This window comes from Nematolebias whitei, chromosome 23 (genome assembly GCF_014905685.2).
Source record: "Nematolebias whitei isolate Nwh7 chromosome 23, NemWhi1, whole genome shotgun sequence".
Classification (NCBI taxonomy): Eukaryota; Metazoa; Chordata; class Actinopteri; order Cyprinodontiformes; family Rivulidae; genus Nematolebias; species Nematolebias whitei.
Window position 1 is genome coordinate 19300451 of NC_056520.1, and position 22766 is coordinate 19323216.

Genomic DNA, 22766 nt, shown 5'->3' on the forward strand with positions numbered 1-22766 from the left:
GGGGGGGGGGGGAGTTCGCTAGGGGAGAGGAATCCATGCCCCCACTTGCTGGAGGAGCAGTACAGCCCTCCCTCGCTGGAGGAGCTGGAACGGTGGCAGGCTTCCATAGTGGCAACATATCTGGATCCATTTCTGCCCTGCCACAAGGAGACCCAGGTGGATGCTCCTCACTCCAGTCCTCCAGAGGGGTTCATCGTTCCATCTCCTGCGGCAGTCCCGGTCTCACCACCTGCTATAGTTTCAGCCCCATCACCTGCTGCAGCTCTGCCTCCTCTACCACCTGCTGCAGCTCTGGTTCCTCCACCACCGGCTGCAGCTCTGGTTTATGTCCCCGACTCCCCAGCAGCAGCTCTGAACCCATCTCATGATGCAGCTCCAGTCCCTGGTCTTCCTGTTGCATCCCCGGTCTTCCTGCTGCAGTCCTGGTCCATGGTCTTCCTGCTGCAGCCCCGGTCTTCCTGCTGCAGTCCTGGTCCCCGGTCTTCCTGCTGCAGCCCCGTCTCCACCACCTGCTGCTGCAGTCCTGGACCACACCTTTTCTGCCAAGGTCCTTGTCCCTGGCTCTGCTGAGGCTCCCAGTTCATCTGAGGTCTTCATCACTGGGTCTGCTGAAGTCCTCGTCCCTGGCTCTGCTTAAGCTCCCAGTTCATCTGAGGTCTCCATCAGCAGGTCTGCTAAGGTCCTCGTCCCTGGTCCTCTTGAGGTCTTCGCTCCAGACTCGTCAACTGAGGTCTTCGCTCCTGGCTCATCGGCTGAGGTCTTCGCTCCAAACCTGACCACAGAAGCTCCCGGCTCGCCTGAGGTTTTCGCTCCGGGCCTGACCACAGAAGATCCCGGCCCGCCTGAGGTTTTCGCTCTGGGCCCGACCGCAGAAGATCCCGGCCCGTTTGAAGTTTTTGTTTCGGGCCTGACTGCAGAAGATCCTGGCCCATCTGCAGAAGACTTCATCCCTGGCTCGTCTGCAGAGGACTTTGTCCCTGGCCCGTCTCCAGAGGACTTTGTCCCTGGCCCGTCTGCAGAGGTCTTCATCCCTGGCCCGTCTGCAGTGGTCTTCGTCCCTGGCCCGTCTTCAGAGGTCTTCATCTCTGGCCCATCTTCAGAGGTCCTCACTCCTGGTCCACCCCCTGGTCTGCTCGAAGAGGTCCTCACCTGCTTGAGTCCAGGAGGGCATAGATGGACGCCTGTACTACTCCCGAGATGGACGGCCCCCTGGCCACCCACCGGAGTTCTGGCCTGAAAGTGGATGGTTTCCTGGCCACCCTCTTGATCCCCTGGCTTGTTGGGGACGATCACCGGACCGTCCGCCTGAACATTAGACCTGCCTGGGACGGTCTCCTGACCGTCTACCTTGACCCTGAGTTGGGGTCTTGGGTTTTTGTGTCTTGCGTTTCCCAGGTTTTCCTGTCGGTTTTTTGTTCTTTTGGACCTGTGTCTACTTGTCCTGCTCTGTCCTCTTTTGTCCCGCCTCCCACCCAAGCTGGATGTCACATGTCCTTGGGATGTCAGGAGCCATCACTTGAGTGGGGGATACTGTAGGGTTTCTGTGTTTTTGTCCTGTCTTTGTCTGATTCCCCAAGTTTCCTGATTCAGCTCTCTGTGTTTTCCCTCTTTGTGTTCAGTCCCTGTCTCACTTGCGTCTAATGTTAATCACCGCAGGTGTCTGTCATTGTCCTAATCAGTGTGTGTATATATTCAGTTCACTGGTGTCTTGTCTTTGTCTCGGAATTGTCCTTTTATGGTGTTGTGTTCAGCCTTCCATTCCGTCTGTCCGATCAGTCTGTGAATAGCTGCCCTGTCAGCGTTTTGATTTTGTTTTGTCACAAATATTTTGACTATTCCTCGAGCGGCCTTGTCATCCTCCTGCACGTGGGTTCAAACACACCTGACAGCCGAACATGACAGAATGAATGAAAACAGTCATATCTCAGCCACAAATTGGTTTATAAATATAGGGAAAAAAAAATCCATAAATGTGTCACTTCAGTGTTTTGTACCTTTTTAAAATGAATAATATTTATACCATACCATACTTCGGTGTATTAAGTCACAGGGCATGCAAATTATGCAAAAAACTGCGACCTATAGGGCGAAAAATACAGTAAATCTTTAGCTACTTTTAAAACAAGTAGTTTGTTGTTTCAATTTGCTGCACTGAACACTCAAAGCTGCCAAACCATACACTGATATGACATCATGACACATACTCAGAGGCTTATTCAGTGGACTGGAGCCTAATTTCCTGTCAATATTGCACAACAGTTTTAAAGAGTGGGACAAACAAGTTTAAGATAAAACTTCACTTAGTACTTACTTTGGACACTGTGTGACCGGACATCTCTCCAGTCCTGGGAGCCCAGCTCCTTATACTGGACCAGATAATAGCTGATGGGAACACCACCATGGGAGTCCGGCTTCATGAATGTGACAGTGGCTAGGCGCTGGGAGACGGCTGAAAGACGAACGGAGTACGGATTCGATGGTACGTCTAGAAACAACAGTAACAAAACGAGTTAAGCACATTAAATATTTCTGCTTAATACAACTACATTGATTTTACAGCCAGTTTTGTGTGAACTATCAAAAACTCATACAGTACTTCTACAGATTGGCATTACAATTTTTATCAACTTCGATATTTGTTGTTGCTCCTACATAGATGGCACAATATTCACCAAAGTTCATGCTCAATAATCCAGGTACAAAATCCAACAAAGTTGAGTCAAGTCATCTGGACGGTTTCTTTTCTGTGCCGAGATGTTTCGCCCTCCATCTGAAGGGCTTCATCAGTCTGAGGAAACATACAAAACTAATACTCCACCAACACTACTCCGAAGCGTTAAAAAAAACGACAACAAAAAAACAGTTATGTTGGTGCTAAGATGGTCTCTGGGTTCTCTTGGTGGAGAATCAGTTTTGTTTGGTGTTTCCTCAGACTGATGAAGCCCTTCGGATGGAGGGTGAAACGTCTCAGCACAAAAGAGAAACCGTCCAGATGACCTGACTGAACATTGTTGGATAACAAAATAATCCTCAAACTATTTTTGAAAAAGATGCACCATGGTTTTAATAATAAAAATAAATAAAAAAAATCAACTTTTGCTTTGTTTCTCAGCTCCACAGCTGAATGGGGTCTGATTAGTGAGCAACGGGTGCACTGAAAACAAGGGGGTGGGTAGTCTAGAATGTAGCAGTTATTTTTAACAACACATTTTTAGATTGTAACTAAAAAGCACAAATGAAAATCAATGAAAACCACAAACATTTGTCTAATAGCTAGGAGTTATAAGATCAGGGGTACATATACAAATTTTGACCCCCCCAAGGGGGTGCAACTGCTCCCCTTGCTTCACTGACCAAGTAAATATGTACAAAACATTCTTGGGGAAATTAGCTTTGGTTTTTTTTGCTGTCTTAACAGATACCTTCACCAAAAAAATTTCTCCAGAATAACCATTAAGCAGTTCTAAATAACAGGATCCACCAAAAAGACAAATCGCACAATTTTAAACATAAACCAGAAATATTGCATGCATAAATGCAGTGTGAATGCTTATTGTTGGACTTGCTGAAAAACAGATGAAATTGGCTAAAAACATGCTGAAATGTAGCTGAAATGGAAGAACAAGCCTAAGTTAGCAGAAGAAAGCAGAAAGAACACATATTTGCCGAACTAAGTTTAAATGAGCAGAAATTAGCACAAACATTTGGAAATTAGCTAAGAAAAATAGCTAAAAGTAGCTGAAAAGGCAAAAAGGAGCTTAAACTACCAGAAGGAAGTGAAAAGAACTGAAGTGACCTAAAAAAAAGTGGAATTAGCTGAAACAGCTAAAATCAGCATCGAAGAGTTAAATAGGGAGAGCAGAAAAAGCTGAAACAAGAAGAAAAATGCAAAAAGAAGTGGATATTATCAGAAAAAGCTGAAATGAGCAAAAAACGGCTGAAAATTTGCTAAAAAAAGGCAGAAAGAAGGTTAAATTGCTTGAAAGAACTGGAGAGAACACATTTTTGCTGAATTAGGCTGGAAAAAGTTGAAACGAGTTCAAAAATTATGGAATTAGCCGAAAAAGCTTAAATTAGCATGAAACAGAAATAGCAAAAAAGGCTGAAACTTGCAGAAATAAGCTGAAAGGAGCACAACAAGCTGAAATTAGCTGAAAGAAGTTAGAACAAGAAGCACAAAAGTGTTGTTGTTAGCAGAAAGAATCTGAAAGGAGCAAAAAACAGCAGAAATTTGCAGAAAAAAAATAAGTTAAAATTTGCACAAGGATGCTGAAAGAAGCTGAAGCAGAACAAAATGTGAAAAGAGCAGTAAAAGGTTGTACACGCATTTAAAGATTTGAAGCAAGTAAAATGATCTCAATTCTTTTTCTATGAGAAAAACAATGGCAGAAAAGGCTAAATATTTGAAAAAGCCAAAGTTGCACCAATACCAAACGTCATAGCAGGATTGTCCTGAAAGAGCTGAATGTTTTGATGTATTCTTGAAATAGCACAAAAATTGTGAAACGAGAAAGATGCCGAAAAAACTTACGGAAGAAAAAATGGATCGCAATCGTGTGAATGCTTCATAAACATTCACACAAATATAAACAGATACTATTGTCGGTGTTCGTTAAATAATATTTAACTTTTGCAAACTAACTGAGTTACTACCAGATGATTTAACGTCTCTGACTGTTAATCACCCAAACCTTAAAGCTGTAGCAAACATTTTTCCTTTCTTCGAGCGAGTTTTTGCATTCGTACAGAACTGCGAGCGTCAAAACAACTTCCACAACACATTGTTTCCAAGAAGACTCCGTATGAGGTCAGCTCTTTTTGCTCGCTACTTTAAGCCAGAGCAATTCAATCTGCACTAAAGATAATTGGACTGCACTTTTGTGTATTCGACCGTTCTACAGTAAATTAGGGGTACTTCAGTAAATAGTGAGGGGTGTGGTAAATCAGACAGCACTATTTCAGATTAGGCCATGCTGAAGAGAGGTTTGGACTTGTTGGGAGATTTATCTTCCTGAGGATTGCAAAAGAAAGCGATTACCATTAGTTGAAGAGCACTGAGGGGTTGGTTGAGGGTTAGAAGGCGGTTTGGAGGCGCTGTTCGAGGAGGATGTTGGGTCGATGGCTCTACACGTTCTCGAGTTGAAATTATAACATGCATTTCATTAGCTCGGGTTAAAAGCTCCCACACTCACCTGCCTGCGCCAAAATGAACTCTTGGTATCGAACGCCGATGTTGTTCCGCGCCGTGCAGTTGTACCGACCAAAGTCTCGGTCAGACATTGGAGTCACCTGAATTAATGCAAAAACATAAATGAAAACATGCATACGTAGTTCTTGCTTATTAGGGGGAAAAAAAAGGGGAGGGGGGGGGGGGGGGTTGTTCTTCACCTTAATACTGAAGTGATTGAAAGAACCAATATTGTAAGACTGGGACAAATGATTACGTATGAGACGTTAAGGTGAGTTGACTGTAATGATCCAGCTGCAGACTGGTTTATTAGTAGATTTATTAGCTTGTTTCTAAAGCCTTTTCCTTCTTTTGACTTAAGAAAACAAAGCTTTTTGGTTTAATGAAAATAACTTGCTTGGAAACAGCAGTTCATAGAAAGAGACAACAAAAATGCATTGACGCACTGTTTGACGAGGAAAATAAAGAGAATTTACCAGTTCATTTTTTAAAACAATTTACCATTTTTATCATTTCATTATCATATACTGTATATGTTAAGTTTACTTATTTACCAGTTTATTATATTTACTGGTTTACTTATTTACTTACAACAAGTGCCTAATCCTGCTGGAACAAGATCCGGGAACTCTTATTATTTTGAAAGGGTGCGTTCCGGTAATTCTTTGCTTGGATCCGGTAACTCTCGGGCCTAATAATAATACATTTATGAACAATTATGACTGCCTTGAATGAATAACACCTATACTGGATATGTAAACTGAAAACAATTACATAAACTCTAATTTTAACATAACGAGCTTCGTAATATCACATCAGAGCTGTCGCTTTGCATTTCCACTTGAGCTCTTAAAAAAAATCTCCGCCCCCTAAAATTTCAAAGTCATGGGCAATTTTATTAAAAAACACAAAAATATAATTAAACGTTTTTTGCACTACGCATAAGTTCCTGCTCTTTTGTGAACAATCTGATGTGTCATCACTGCAGGAGTTATCTGAATGATCCTGCACTTAATACACATGTAAATCACACATAAAGCGTTTAAAAATAGCCTAAATTATAAATATGGACGGGCTTCAGTAGTGATTTGAGCTTTTTTTAGGAGCGCTCAAGCACCCCTAAATTTTAACTCAGCACCCCTGAAAAATAAAGAAATCATCATTAGGATTGTGTAAGCAACAATCAGCGACTTCAATTTGTCCTGAAGTGAACACCCCTTACCTGCAGAGCTGCAGCTTTGCAGTCATTTCAATACTGAGTTTACCTCTTTTGTTTCATAAACCTTTGTAAAATACACCAGAATGCAGGAAATGGCATTTACTTTATTCAAAATTCTCTGGGGGAGGACCCCCAGACACCCCCTCCCCCCCACACCACCACCACCAGCACCATCAATGCCCCCCACCCACCACCCTTTGCATTCTGGCATTGTTTGGTTTACAAATTAAGCTGCTTGTGTGCGCATGAAATTTTTTTTACTTGCACCTCCTGCTGAGATTTCGTCTTGTGCATTGTCCCCAGTCAGAAGTAGTTTCTTACAGGGTCTGTGCCAAGTATTGTGCGATTTGTCAGAACTTCGTGGGCGGGTTTGTTTATGAAAAATGACTGCAGTATGCTGCTATCTGCAAGCAGTGTCTGCTGAGAAGCTGTTGGCCAAGGATGTTGGAAAATACAAACGTCATTATAACTGTTCCTCAAATGAAACATAAGATAAACAAACTCGCAGAAGGAGAATGGATAATTTTTGTGTGTGACAACACATGTGGCTCTCCATGGTTGACTGAGAGGGTATATATCTCCTGGACAGCTGGAGTGTTGATGACCAGGTGGGATTCTCCCTGTGCTGGGCAGTGTAGGCGCACATTCCCCCATTGTCTGCCGAAAATGATAGCAGGGTTTTTTTTGTGAAAAATATACAAAATAGCGTTTCTTCTCGGTTAACAGGAGAAATACTTCATCCTCCAGCTCCTCCATTAACTGAAAGTAAACATCCACTTTTACAACAGTGCCTTTTGTGTTGTTGCTGTTTGCACACATGATGCGCTGCACTGTGGAGGACAATATCAGGACTTCTCTCACACAGTGTTTGTCTTTGAGTATGGCATGTCCATGTGAAATACCACCTCAAATCATGTCAGCAAGAACTGATGTCTTTACATTTTGTGAAGTATAACCAGACCTTTACTCCTTTTTATATTCGATCTACCATATTTTCTGGCATATAAGTCACATTTATTATGTGTTTATTTAATGGTCAAAACAGCTTCATTTCGCCTGGGTGGCATCCATCCATCCATCCATCCATCCATCCATCCATCCATTCATCCATCCATCCATCCATCCATCCATCCATCACGGCTGGAACCGCTAGCTCTCCAGTGTTCCTCCGCCTGCACCAGCTGAGTGAAGCGAGTCCGCATGCGAGGACTCGCTGTTGCAGTTCTTCGAAATTTAAAGCGACAGTCAAAAATTGCGTTATGTTTATGGAAAATAAAACGTATATAAGTCGCTTCTGCGTATAAGTCGCAGGGCTGACAAATGTAAGCCAAAAAATGTGACGTATACACCGGAAAATACGGTAGTTGATCCACCTAAATGTCTTCTAAAAGATACTATTCCTGTTTGATTCTACCATATTTGTTTACCTACATAGACTTCGTCCAGCCCGATCTAGTTCAGTCATGTGACTCAAACTTTTTCCTACATTTGGAAAGCAGATTTAAACTTTAGTTGGCAAATGGTAGTCCAAAACAGGTTTCTATTTATATAGCAATTATTTATCTTTCTTTCAGCTGTTCCATGCATTGTTGCCACAGCGAACTAATTTGCATTATTTTTACGTCGGATGTCCATCCTGACGAAACCACAGCCCTCTGTGTGGAGCAGAGAGCTGCTATTTAGGGCGCCTGGAGGAGAAGATGGTGGGGGGTTGAGGGCCTTGCTCAAGGGCCCAGAGTGGAGCAAATGAGGGTGGGGGCAGGTGTGGATGCTTCATCTATCCCACCTACATTTTTGATGTCGTCTGTACTGGAAGTTGAACCGGCGATCTTCCGACCACAGGCCCACCTTATCTAACCTCTGTGCCACCACTCCCATTCTATTTATATGTAATTATTATGAACATATGTTAGGATTTATACCCACCTCCAGTATAGACTTGCCCTCCGCACTGTGTATCTGCATGTTAGGGGTCCCCTCTGAGATGGTGAAGCGCTCTCTCCTCCACAGCATGGTGGCGGGCGGGTTGGACATCACGTCGCAGCTTATGTTTACTGGATTCCCCTCCCACGAGTAAAAAATTGTGTGGTTCGTCAAGAACTTGGGGATATCTGTGCGGAACAAAACGATGATAGCTTTTACAATTTACAAGGCAAAGAACCATTTAGAGCTAAAACAAGATTATTTGTTATCAATTAAAATTCTAGTGCATTAAAAAAAAAAACTCAACTTCTCGTATGCTGCAGAAATACGCATAAAGAATGTGAACAGGAGCTCAGTTGCCTGAGTAAATAGAACAACAATGAGCGATTGCCGCAGCGAGTTGTTGTTCGGACGTTTCCCAGCCCAGTCAGCTCAACTCATTCGGAGACACATTATGGTTGTTTTATGTTCACTTGCAGGGTTCCATTAAAGAGATTGATGCCTGGCTCTCTGTCACAGTTGAGGACGTGCTATCCCCTCACAGCCTGCAGTGACTTAGTAAATGAGTTCATTAGTTTGGCTCATTCCTGCCACACTCCGACTCACAGCCTGTTCCTCTCCGCAGAGTCGGTGTGAAGAACGAGAGCGAGCTGTTAGCTGAGGCGCCGCAGAAAACGAGTTTACAGTGTAACGACAGCAACTTTGCGTCATGTTGGGAGAAGAGGGGGCATGTGTGTGTGAGTGGGCCGTCAGACTTTTTCTGGATTTCAAGAACTATGCAGGTTTTGGAGGCAATTGTTGAACGTAAAAGTCACCTCAGTGAGATAAAATGAAATTGTTTTCAGTAGGACTCATTTTTGTTTTGGCTTTCTTTTTGAATATGTTCATCGGATTGATTTATGTCTTTATCACGTCTATACTGGACTATTGCAATGGTTGATCCAAAATCCTGCTGCCAGTCTTTACTGGAGTTAGGAGAGATCATATCTCTCCAATTTTAGCTTCTCTCCATTGGCTCCCTGTCAAGTCCAGAACTGAATTCAAAATCTTACTTCTAACCTACAAAGCCCTCAACAACCTAGCTCCATCTTATATTAGAGCTCTTATTGCTCCATATTTTCCCAAAAGAGCACTTTTTTCTCAGACTGCAGGCTTACTTGTGGTTCCTAGAGTTTCCAAAATCAGAATGGGAGGAAGATCTTTCAGTTATCAGGCTCCTCTCTTGTGGAACCAACTTCCAGTTTCTGTCCGTGAAGCTGACACATTGTCCAGTTTTAAGACTTGGATTAAGATTTTCCTTTTTGATAATTCCTATAGTTAGGGTTGGCTTGTTATACTACCATAGGCTTAAGGCTCCCACAGACTCGGGCAGACTGTCAGCTGTGCGAAAACTGTGCGCTCTGTTCGCAGATGGTTGAGACTTACTCGAGCATCCACCTTGAGCGGCTGCAGTCCAACTCTGCAGGCAAGGGGCATTTACCTTCAGGACAAATTGAATTTGTCAGTTGGTCATTTGCTGACACGCCTACTAGATTGACAGGTCGCAAAAAAAAGCAGCAGTGTTCTTTGTTTTTATGTTGTTAATTAAAAGTTCTAAAAAGAAAAGAAAAGAAAAACAAGGGAGCACTGGCCCTGCAGCCCACACATCAGACCAGCCCTCCAGGAAATCTCCAGACCCTCCCGCAGCCACGCTGGACTTATTTTAATTCTCTCATGAAAATTCCTTAATTTCTCACAATTTCAGTCATGGCGTAAACAGATGAGGAGGAAGAGATCACTTGCCTCTTGGAATAAACACAAAAGAAAGCCATTAGACCAGATCAAGGATGAAGAAGGAGAATTTAATACATTGGTGTTGCATACAAAACAGTCCGTCGCCGGGCAGTTTATTGTGTGACACAGAGTACGCGTACGCAGTCGTAAAAATTGATCTTTGCGCGGACATGCCTTGTGGGCGTCCGCTTCGACTCTAATCCGGTACATGTGGACCTCCACGGACTGAAGTACAGCCGAGTCTGTGAGAGCCTTTAGATTACTGGAGGACACATTGATTACATTAATGAATTGTTACAAATGAATAGTTTTCATTTGATATTATTTCTATTTGAGCATGTGATTCTCGACCTGCCATTGTGTATCTGTTCCTCCTTCCTGTTCCTCTCAAACCCAGCCGGTCGAAGCAGATGACCGCTTGTTCCGAGCCTAGTTCTGCTAAAGGTTTCTTCCTCATGAGGGAGTTTTTTTTCCTTTCCACTGTCGCCTTCATGCTTGCTCAAGATGAGAGTTTGACATGAAGTTAAACTCAAAGCAGTCTGCTCTTCAGATAACTAATATTATTAACTTACTTTTATAAATGAATGTTTCTGTTCAGTGCCCTGAGATGACTTCTGTTGTGACTTGGCGCTATATAAATAAACTGAATTGAATTGATTTGATGTTTCTGAGTAGTTTCTTTTAACTTCAATGTGGATTCTTGTGAAAATATGCACTTTGCTCTGGTGTAGTTAGAGCATCAGAGTCATTCTCGTAATGAAGCTAATCATTCCAAAGCCAAAATGAAGATCTTTGCTTCAGAGCTCATTAGGCAGGGGGGCGCGTGCCCCAAATAACCCCCAACAAGCAGCCCTGAGGGATGGGCGTGCTTATTGGGAAGTGGCGGAGTTGTCACTGGGAGAAAACGAAAGGCAATGCACGATTTCCTTTCTCTAATTAACCCTTCTGGAGACTGGTGGAAAAAGGTGAATGGGTGCTGGAATGAAATACTGATAAAAATGTAACGGTCCGTAAAAAGAAATTGTACTTTGGAGAAATGTAAAAGTATTTTTAAGTTGCTTTGTACAAACAATTTTCACATACAAACAGTATGTGGAGGTTACATCAAAGATAATAGCTTTACAAATGGTGCTCTGCAAAAAACAACATTATAAAACCTGTTACTAAGAAATCCATAAGTACTTCAAGGTTTGTGGAAGAACTATTGAAAAAGACCACCAGAAAGAGGCATCAGGGGAGCAAAGAACACAAAAAAATATATACAGAAAAACACAAAAAAATGAATCTAAAAGAATCAATAAAAAACACAAAACTACCACAAAGAGGCACACACTAACACAAATATATGATTACCTAAAAAAAATAGAAAGAAGAAAGCTAAATGATCAGTTACAACATATAAAAGAAAGACCATTAAAAATCACAATATGAGCACAAATCATTTCTTAGATTTTAGCTTTTTTTGGTTCAATCTTACAAATAACATTTCTTTATGGGTTACTGCAGGCAATACTGCAAGATTTTGTGTAACATGTGAGAGTTGAGAAAAGGTGTGGGGGAAAAACTTTCAGCTACTACCATACCAAATCGTAGGTCAATACCTGAAAAATTGACTGTTAGTAAACATTTTGTTGTTCCTTTTCCAAAAATCAATTAATTCTAGTCATCCTGAGTCAGATTAACTCCAAAAGTTAATCAGTTGTAGATGTACAGCCAATGATTACTTTGAGAATTTCATTAAAATCCACCGGAAATTTATTAGATTTTGGTTTACACACACCCACATACACAGAGGCAATTACAGTGCAATCACCTGCTTCACTGAAAGATGGATGATAATTATCTCAAGAGACAGATGACAAAGGGACTGCAAAAAGACAACTTAAAGGCATGAAATGGCTATAATTGATAAGTAAAAATGGAAAAAAAATGCATGCCAATAAAATCAAGATAGAAGCTATGTTTACATGAACATAAAGAATCGTATTAAACGGCCATTCAGAATAAAAATGTGTCATGTAAATGCCCCATACGGATTATTCTTTGTTGATTCAGCTCGATCAGAATGAATTTGTAATCAGAAGGAGGGGGGTGCTTTATGCCGATTCATAATTCGAACAGTGTGCATGTAAACACTTAATCTGATCATTTTATTCTGATTGTGGAAAACTGACCTGACTGTGCATTAGGGATGTGCGATATGGCATAACATTCATATCACGATACAGTATGTATTGTGAAAGGTGGCGATAACGATATATATTACGATATGTTTTTGGTATAAAACTTGCAATAGGAATGAAAAAAACCATAGGGTGTCCTTTTGCCATCATTTATTTTGAAAACTCCTATACCACAAAATAATCTCAATTAAGAAAATCCCACTACTAGGTCCAGAGAGTTTACAAATAATAAACAAATCAAGTATTAGGTTTCTTTCTTGTAGTGCAAAACAGTGCAAAATATAATATATAAAATATATCAAATGTAGTTTTAGCCATATGTTTTAAACAAAAGAATATGTTGTTAACTCTTAAAAGTTTCCAGTATTCTCACTTAACAAATGAACAGCAACAGAGCAGCATTTCACACTGAAAACACTTCACCCTCCAACCCTTTAGTGGGCGTCTCCTTCCGCTTTAATGGATAGCTGACACAAAATGGCAACCAGTTTCCTCTGTGGCTTTGACCACAGTCTTGCAGTAAAATCACACAACACAGCGTCCTTTTCACAGATCAGAGAGCAGGTTTCTCTAAAGCTGACCAACGCTTACTTTAACTTTCGACAGGGAAAAAAAACAACTTTCGACGGCACACAGCGTTTTGCACATGCGTCCGAGTATGGCAACACTGCGGCAAGCCGGCTATAGTTAGCTTGTGGCTTCGCTACTTAGCTCTCAAAGAAAGGGCTTTACCACCACTTACGCACAGTTTTCAACTCAAAAAAAGTAATTATTAAACTGAGAACTCTGATTTTACATCAGACACAGCATTACTGCAATTAGACGGTAGAAGACAGATCTTTATCGTCTATCGTTTCCACCATGTACCGTATATTTTGCGCATTCCTACTGCACATGTGCGTTTACCTCACGTATTTCCACCTGCTAGATGCTAATATGTTGGGGAAGTAAAACTGGTCGGTGAGAGACATTTCTACTAGAAACTTTGAAAGAGCTCCAAATGATCTGTATTACCTGTAGCTCAATCAGGGAGTGCATTAACATCTCTACTGTCATTCAAACCTGGCGTGAGTCCATTTTGGGCGCTCAGGTTTGTTTACGTTCATCCCGGAAGTAGATCTTCTTCCTCTGTGTTTATTAAGGAAAGTTTGCCGCGCTGCGCATGTCAGTACTTCTATTCTGAATAAAGCCCGCTGCATGTAAATGCTCGTCATAATCGAAATGTGCCCGTGTAAACGATACAGTTGGATTATGTAATCTGAATACATTTCAATTCAATCCAAGAATTTTGCGTAGGTAATCATAGCTAAAGAAAACTTTCTAAGAGTCAAAAGATTCCAGTGAAGAAACAAAACAACACACAAACACACAAGACAATCAAAATAAATCTGCCTTACATGCAGAATAGATAAATGGTTAGCAAAGTTCCAAGAGGGGGTCGATAGGCTCAGTTGTCACTCATGAAAACGTAATATAGTAGTTGATGAGGCTGTTAGCATATTAGCATGCTTGTATACTTGAGCCAACAACTATCGGGGTCACAAGTTCCTGCAGCTTTTATTTTGTGAGTTGAACACTGAACTGTTTCGGGACCACTGCTGTAGATTTTTAGATGCATTCTGCGGAAAAAAAAGGTCGACCATACTTACACTCAATGTCAAGAAACATGCTTTTTTGATGCCCTCCTATCCTGCTTTGTGCCTCGCAGTCAAATCGGCCCAGATCGGTGAGGCGCACTCCGCTGATGGTCAACACTGACTTGCCGTGACGGCCGCGTACTTCAAAGCGTCCGTCCCGGCTCTGAAACACAAAAACAAAGCAAGTTCCTGGTAGTTAATGGTAAATGGTAAATGGACTGTACTTATATAGCCCCTTTGTATCTTATCAAGAGAGAAGTTCTTTACATGAAAATTTGTGTCCTCATTTACCCATTCATACAGCACTCTACTATATCTAAGTTCACGTTCAAGTTCCTTTATTGTCATTCTCACCACATGTGGTGCATGAGGTGGAACAAAATTGTGTACTCAAGGTCCCAGTTATACTCAAAAATAAAAAAAGTATAAAAAGAAACAGTATATAAGGATCTAAGATACACTAAGATATACACTAACAAATGCTAACCAATACAGTAAAGATCTAAGATATACGGAAAACACTAATAATGTAAAATAACAAGGTATACTAGAAAGTTCCTGAAGAAACTTTGATGGGGACTGCCTATTTATTATTAAATTATTTTTATTAATAAATATTAATATGGGTGATTATTAGCATTAATCATTAACACAAATTATTAATTATCAATATTAATAACTTTAATATATTGTTAATGTATTAATTATTATTAAAATATTATTAATAATCAATATTAGGAATATTCCCAATATTTAATATTAATTATTATTATTAATATATTTATTTATTAACATTAGTATTTCATGCTAATTATTATTATTATTATTAATTATTATTAATAATAATGGGTGATAATAGGTAATAATAGGTGCCTTCCATGCATTGCATAATGCACTGCCTTCCTTGCATGTAGACCCAAAATGGCTCCATACATTACTCAGTTTCTGTGAAGAGTTTTCTCCTATTCGTTTCCTATGGGAAATCTGGCATCTTTCTTAGCAAAATATGTCGCCATGGTAACTGCGAATGCCAATAAAACTTGTACACTTCACGGCGCTGAGCCAGTCATTTTGATATAACTTTTGTGGGGTCCACGTTGCGGTTCAGGCTTCATTAAAGTTGAAAAAGATGCGCTTTTCAGGTGTAAAATAATAAGTGGGCAGTCACCAACTAGTTCTTGGAGTTGGTGAAATATTACGTCTTTGTTTGCAAATTACGTCGCCATGGTAACTCAAAATGCCAATGAAAGTAATAACACACATCACGGGGCCGAGCCGGTCGTTTTGATATAACTTTTGTGGGGGTAGACTTCGTGGTTCCGGCCGCATTAACGGAGATAGAAATGTTGACACACTTCCGAGGTGTAGAATAATGGCAGCCCCCCAATTAAACAGCAGCCCAAACATGTAGTGAATAGATGGGTATGAATGAATACAGCAGCATGACATAGTCAGCAACATGAGATCAGGATAATCAGCATGGTACTCAATACAAAGAATAATCAGTGCGTTAGTACACTGATGGGACACACATCGGAGGCAATGAGGAGTGCAGTGTCTTGCCCAGTGACACTTAGGCATGTGATTGCTGGTGGAATCGAACCCCCAACTCTTGCATTGGAGGACGACTGCTCTAAACACTCAGCCACCCCACCAGCCTCAGTTAAAGATAAATAAAGAAAAGACACATCTTTGAGAGGAAAGAGCATGAGACATTTAAACTTCCAGAAATAAATGAAAAGTGGAAGACCATGGTTCACCAATGAAACCAAAAAGACGTTTGTCCTGCTTTGTTATGATGAATGGTCAACAGCCCCTTGTTCAGTTTTGACCCCACCCCTGAAGGAAATTATCTCTCAACACACTGTGTCAAAGTCAATGCAATAAACTGTCGATATATTACAAGGTCGTTACATCTGTATGAAGACAGATGGCATCAGTTTGACGCTACAGGTCAATTACAGCAGACAAGGCTATCAGTCCAGTAATCGGCAGTGCCTTGTAATGAGAAAAAACACCCCAGGAGCATCGTGGTCGTGATACAGCTGTAACCTGCAGACTGTTACCATCAGATAACCTCAGTGACCCAAATGAAAGTACTTTTTAGCCGTGCTGCCAGCAGACTCAGGGCTGATGTAATAGAAACTTCAATAACCGCAGCAGTGGATTTCAAGGTGATAGGTAAAATCACCTCTAAGAATCTCAATGACGTACCTTTTATTCAAGCCATACTTTCCAGTCTTTGTCCTGTTCTTGTGTTGATTTAAAAGATATGAGACGGTGACGGTGAATCTGACGACCCTAAAGCCTCATCCTTTTTGTTTTATATTCAGACTGAAGCAGGGTGACATCTTGAGTTTGCGCTCATGTCAATTTTACAGGGTTTCTTATTATGAACTGAGAGAAATGCTGGGACGTTTTAATGCGACAATCAAAAGACCTTTGGCACGTTATTGCAAAAATCAGCCTTTGAAGTCCAACTGAACAATAAGCTGTCAGTTGTGCTAGCACTGATCAGTGATAATAAAATGAGCTGGGTTACTTGAGCTGAGGTGCCAGTGTAGAAGACGGAGCTGCAGCTCAAGTTAACTGCAAGACACTGGATACATTTACAGAAGCTTTACGTCAGGAACAAACTTTAAAAAAGTAAGTGTGTAAGTTAGTAGGGCTATGCAGTACATGTTGTAGTGTCCCTGGGCATACAATGAACTCTTCATTGCCTCTGATGTGTGTTCCATGGGTGTATGGATATGAGCTAAAGCACTGTTAGTCTTTTTAGAATGATTTACTCGGATTAGCTTTATAGAGATGTAGCAGAGTGCTGTTTAAATGCGTGAATGCATGTATGCTGTTTAAATGTGGGTTAATGATGGTAAGTACTTTGAGTGTTTTGGTTGTACAGAAAGGTGCCGTAAATTAAAGCTACCACAGCCCTATGTGTGGAGCAGGGGGCTGCCATCTAGGGTGCCTGGGAGAGCAGACGGTGGGAGTTAAGGGCCTTGCTCAAGGGACCAGAGTGGGGCAAATAAGGGTGTAGGCAGGTGTGGGCTCTTCACCTTTCCCACCTACATTTTGATGTCGTATGTCCGGGAAGTTGAACCAGGGACCTTCCGATCACAGGTCCACCTTCTCTAACCTCTGCACCACCACTTCCCCCTTATATATTAAGAGTAAATTTACAAAATTAAAGTGGTATCATTTATTGAAGTAATGCAAATCTTTTGACAAATTTAATTTCACAGCTGAACAATAATAATGAATGAACGTATAATTCCTTAAGGGAAGTTTGAGATTGTCATCATTGCATGTTCCCATACAGTACAATGGTGAAATTCGTTCTCTGCATTTCACCCATCACATGTGAGATACACCCAGGTGGAGCAGTGGGCAGCTATGTAGGCGCCCGGGGAGCAGTTAGGGATTGGGCATCTTGCTCAGAAATACCATGACATGTGGGAATGGCTGGGAGACAAACCGTGACTTTCTGGTCCCGAGTCGGCTGCCCTGCCTCTGCCCCCGATTCACCCACTATCAATGGGTGAAATGTTGAAGTTGTTACCATTTTGGCCAAACCTTGAAAATAAAGTTCCATGTGATCTATTAGCACGCAAAATACGCGCTAGGAATGACTGTCATCTACTACTTCACCAAATCCATCATCTTTATCTGCTTCTTCCTTTTCAGGTTACGGGGGTCTCTGGCGCCCATATCCAGCAGTCACTGTGCAAGAGGCGGGGGACACTCTGGACAGGTCGCAAGTTCATCATAGGGATACTTAGAGACAAACATCTCATTCACATCTAGGTTAATTTAAGTAAATTTATGTTGGGCTAATTTACCAAGTAGGCTAACATGCAGGTTTTTGATCTGTGGGCGGAAACTGGAGCACCAGGAGAAACAATCCATGCATGCACAGAGAGAAAATGCAAACTCCACCCAGAAAGGTCCCAGGAGGGAATCTGAACCAGCAATATTCTTTCTGAGATGCAACTTTTCGACCAACTGCACCATCATGCCACCCACCATGCCAAAAATGAACTAATGTCTGTAAAACTAAATTAGATTAATTAGTTGTGGCAGCCATCTTGAACCAACTTCACTGTACAGGTTAATCAGTTATAGATGTAAATTCAGCGCTTACTTTAAGAATCTTTAAAAAAAACTTAATGCGCTTCATGAGTATTTTGCTGAGAGAGCCAGAGTTGATAACAGAAAATGTCAAAGATTTAAATATTTCACTCACTCAGTACGCCTCAAGATCTTGTGCTCATTTTGTGAGATATTTGTTTTAAACTTTGCCAATTACTACTGGAGTCAACACTATCTGGCAGCAAAATATCTCATTAACCACTTGATGAATTTTAATAAAACTTTCAAAACGTTAACATTTTGAGCCATACTATTTCAAAAAGACCACCGCAACAAACTGATCCCCAAAAAATGTGGCAGTGGCTAAAATTCAGTCAGTTTTACAGATATTGAGCCAACCAGTGCTTAATTTTCTGGGGGTGCACACTTGATTCAGTAACTATTTTAAAGAGCAACAAGGAGTAGCCTGACCGACAGTTCTCTCCTTGTGTGAATAGAGCACGCTCCACTTCTCTCAAGCATTCTAACCTACAACTTTGTCTTAATAGAAAGTAATTTTAGTCTAAAACTCTGGTATGTAAAGTAGATGGTGATACGCATTCCTTCAAGAAATGCAAGGCCTTTTCATTTGAGAGAACACAGGGCCTAAACTGTTTACTCTGTTATCCGCAAACTCTTCCCCATGCTAACTCTTGGAAACTGAACACATCAGACTTTTTCCTCACCAACATCCATCTCAGACAATGCAAACGTTCAGTCACCATCTTCCACCGATTTTGAATTCCAGTGAATTTATAACAGAGGCAGACAGCCATTCATCTTCTGGGACAATTGTTGTCTACATTGCTGACTTCTTGCACTGTGTCTCTGTTTGCATTCATCTGTATTCCTATCCACGTGTCTATTTGCATACTGAAGTCTGGATTTGTGTGCCTGCTGCCCATCTCTTTCAAAGATTTCCCCCATAAATCAATGCACATCCTTCTGATGTTTCTCTGTCACTCTGTCCCATGACACACATTAGGCCTCTTTCTTCTGCATAAGACTTTCTGTTGTTGATCGTAGACTGCTTCTGCATTATCATGTTTAGTGTGGCTCATTCTTCAACTTATCATCACAACACCATCAGCTAACAAGGTAAAGCCCAGTTTAAAGGCTCGGTTCTGGTCTGTTTGGGCTGCCAATGCAGACTTTGCTTGTTTGCCTCTCAAGCTGAGGTCAATGAGATAGAGGGAGTGTGCGAGTTGAATAGGAATTGCTGTGGGGATGATGCTGGGAGGGAGGGAGGAGACAGAGAGAGAAAGGAGGGAGAGGAACTCTTCCAGGACAGAGCTTCTGAGTCAGGAAATTACTCGCTAACCCCCTCCACCTCTTGACACCCCGCCCATTCTCGCTCTGCCAACTGACAGGGCCTGCGCTCAGAGACAGACAGAGCCCCTAAAGCTCGGCCTGTTTGATATGCTGCTAAGTGAAACAACGAAGCAAGCGGCCAAACGTGAACACAACAGCGACGTGCATGCCAGTGGACACTCAAATAGCATGTATGTTACTGCTCCTGTCTGTATTAACCATGCATGCAAGGAAGAAAAGAATATAGGAAAAAAATTAAGACTTTTTAAAGATTTTTATGGGCATGGATACGTATGTAAAGAAATGGAGTTACAGCGCCTTGATCAAATCTTGAAAACAACATGATTCGAAATGTTATGAATGACTATCAGCTACTACCACACCAAATGCTAGTTCAGTACTTGTAAAACTGATTGAGTTAGAGCCATCTTTGTGTTTGCTAAGGTTGGTTGGCTGTGACAACCATCCTGAATGTTCCATCCAGTTTGATGGTGATCAGATGGTTTCTGGAGTCCCATCCTCTCCCCAGACGAGTCGTCTGAGGCAGCCATGGCCAAAGTGGTTCGCAACATCAAAGTTCATGCTCAGTAGTCCAGGTAGAAAATCCAACAAAATCCTAAACTGGTCCAAAACTGATCCAAAGTATTTTGGATGAAAGGCGAAGCATTTCAATACAAAGAAACTGTCCAGATGACCTGACTTAACTTTGTTGGATTATTTTACCTGGTTTATTGAGCATGAACTTTGTTTTGAACTACTTTGGTCATGGCTGTAGGGCTGGGCCATATCATATCATTCACAATAATACCAATAAAAAAAAAAAAACTTGCCCGGGAAAATAAATTATATTGTGATATGCTGATTTCATGATGTAAATACGTGTTCCCACCACACAGCAGACTATGCTGCAATATTCAAGTTGTAAAGGTGAAGGCATGAACAGACACATTTGATCTGAGCGCTGTTTGTCCCAACAGTTTTTGAGCCGGTCAGCGTGAGGGTTCAACGTGAGGGAAGATGTTGCAGTTAGCTTTTTAGCTAGCGCGCTGCTAACTCGGAGCTATGTCAGTGCAAACGAGTGGGGCGGGGGTGCACGCAGTTTAGTTCGGTAGACTGTGCGCTCGGTTCGGTTGACGCGGCGGGGCACCCCGCTTGTATAATGGTAGGGGAAACACTGCCTACGCATCAACCATCGATTTATGGTCAAGTCAGACCACGGAACCTGACCTGAGTCTGACTGTGCACTAACAGCAACTGGGAACTGTGCAGCTCAGACCTCGAGACCAGTGACTTTCCTGAGGATCAGGAAATTGGCTGATGGTTCTGATCAGCAGTGCTTTCAGGCAGCATTTCATTTGTTTTCAGCATTTGTTACAAGTTTTGGAACAAAAGGCAACATATTTTTTGTTGTAGGTTAAATTTATGCTCAACAGATCTTAAGTTTTCATTTGATTTAGTTTCATTTATTTGTTGTTGGAACTGCACCTGCACTTTTGTGGTGGATTTTGTTGATCTATATTTTGTGCAGACTTTTTCAATCTAAATAAGAGAAGGATCTTTTTTTATTTTATTTTATTTTTTATACTTTGAGACTGAATACTTTACAAAATAAAGCAACTGCAGTAAAATTAACCCTTTTTAAAAAAGTTTTTGTCAAATGAATAACTACAATTGCAGTTTTTTTTTGTTATATCACAAAATTTATCGTTATCGTCAGAATGCTCTAAAATATCACGATATTATGTCTGAGCCATATCGCCCACCCGTACATGGCTGACTCAGACGAGTCTGGACTCCAGAAACCATCTTATCACCATAAAACTGGTTGGCCCAATATGTGAGTGTGTGCTACTTATGGGACTCAGTTTGTTGTGGCTCCTCGGACTGATGAAGTCCTTTGTATGAAAAACGAACCATAAAAAAAAAAAAAAATTCTGAATGGTGTTACACCAAAAGTTAATCATTTCTACATCCGAAGTTTACTTTCTGCAGGTTTCATTAAAATCTATCCAGTGAGATATTTTGGTAACACACAGACAGGGGCAAAAACATTATTGTCTGCCTTCATCTTTCAGTAAAATATTGCAGTAGACGGACAGCGAGGTATAAAATCTTTTATATTGCCAATGGGCAGAAATCTCCAAAACAGGAACTCCGTCTGTGCTTGCAATAAACATACAGAGCTAAATCTCAAATGAAATCTCACCAGTTGGATTTTGGAGAGAGTTACTGTGTTTTATTTGTTTTGTTTTTTTAAGTTCAACTGCTGGATATTTTTTTTTTTCTCCAGATATTAAAAATAGTGATAAATGTCACCAAGGCTGGAAACACAGCTAGTCTAATTCTGGCACCATCGTAACGGTTGTGCGTTGGGGCTGAACGTTGGGTCGCGTCACATTTGAGCTGCTCGCACGAGTGCTGCATCACCTCGACCTCATGACAACAACACAATGACATTTAATAATGGCTTTCTGCTTCAAGGAAAATGGAGGCCAAAGAACAGGGGTTTCACACAGAAACAAACAGCCAGACCTTGGTCAAACATTTCAATTATCCACTTTAAGCTGTTTATCGCCGTGTCCATGTATCAAATGTCCTCATCTCAAGAGATGTGAAAATGCTTTTTCAAGGTTCAATTTTTAAAAAAATGGGTTCATAAGTGCCGTAAATAAACAAAGACCTCTAAAGTATATATAACAAAGTTTTTGGAGGACTTTTGTTGTGTCAAAATTAAACACTTTCAACCAAACAACAAACAAAAACTCAACTGAATGACATTATTCAAACCTTTTTGACTATTTAGTATGGAAATCTCTACTCATAGGACAAAAACACTGATCACTTCAGATGAAACTTTTGTCGGGAATGTGGATTTTGTTTTTTTTCTCTGACATTCCTCCAACAAAACTACACTTGTTTAGTGTAATTGGACCACAATGAACTTTAGCATTTAACAAGCTCACCGAGTCTGAAATGGAGCTCTTTGGTTTATTTTTTTATGTAATTTCTCTCAGCAGTGCACAGTCTGACCTCGGGGTGAAACTTGCTGGGACTTTGGCTCTTACAGAGATTGCCAATTGTCATGAATGCGCTCCACTTGTTCATAACACTTTTCACTGTGGAATGATGGACTTGAAATTGCGTTGAAAATGGTCCTAGAAGCTTTTTACAATTGATCAATGGCAATTATTGCTACTGTAAGACCATTGCTGATGTCTTTCCACTTTGGCATGGTGTAAACACACAGCTCCAGTGAAGGCGTGAGTCAAAGTTGCACTGCGGAGTTAAAAATTCACCCAAAATACAGTTTAAAAATAAACAAAAAAAAAAAGATTTAAGGACCAATATCAACGCAATTTTAAGTCCATTTTTTTTTTTTATATCATCTTTTTTTTTACTGTTTT

At 41.0% G+C, this 22766-nt stretch overlaps 1 protein-coding gene across 1 annotated transcript in view; it reads right to left on the minus strand.

Annotated features, from left to right (window-relative positions):
- LOC119428660 (neural cell adhesion molecule 2) overlaps positions 1 to 22766 on the minus strand; it is a gene marked incomplete in the record, with an annotated part of 694153 nt that overhangs the window by 97388 nt on the left and 573999 nt on the right. Inside the window, 4 exon segments of the mRNA XM_037696330.1 lie at positions 2312 to 2485; positions 5193 to 5289; positions 8334 to 8518; positions 13936 to 14086. Of these exon segments, the coding sequence (XP_037552258.1) occupies positions 2312 to 2485; positions 5193 to 5289; positions 8334 to 8518; positions 13936 to 14086 (607 nt within the window).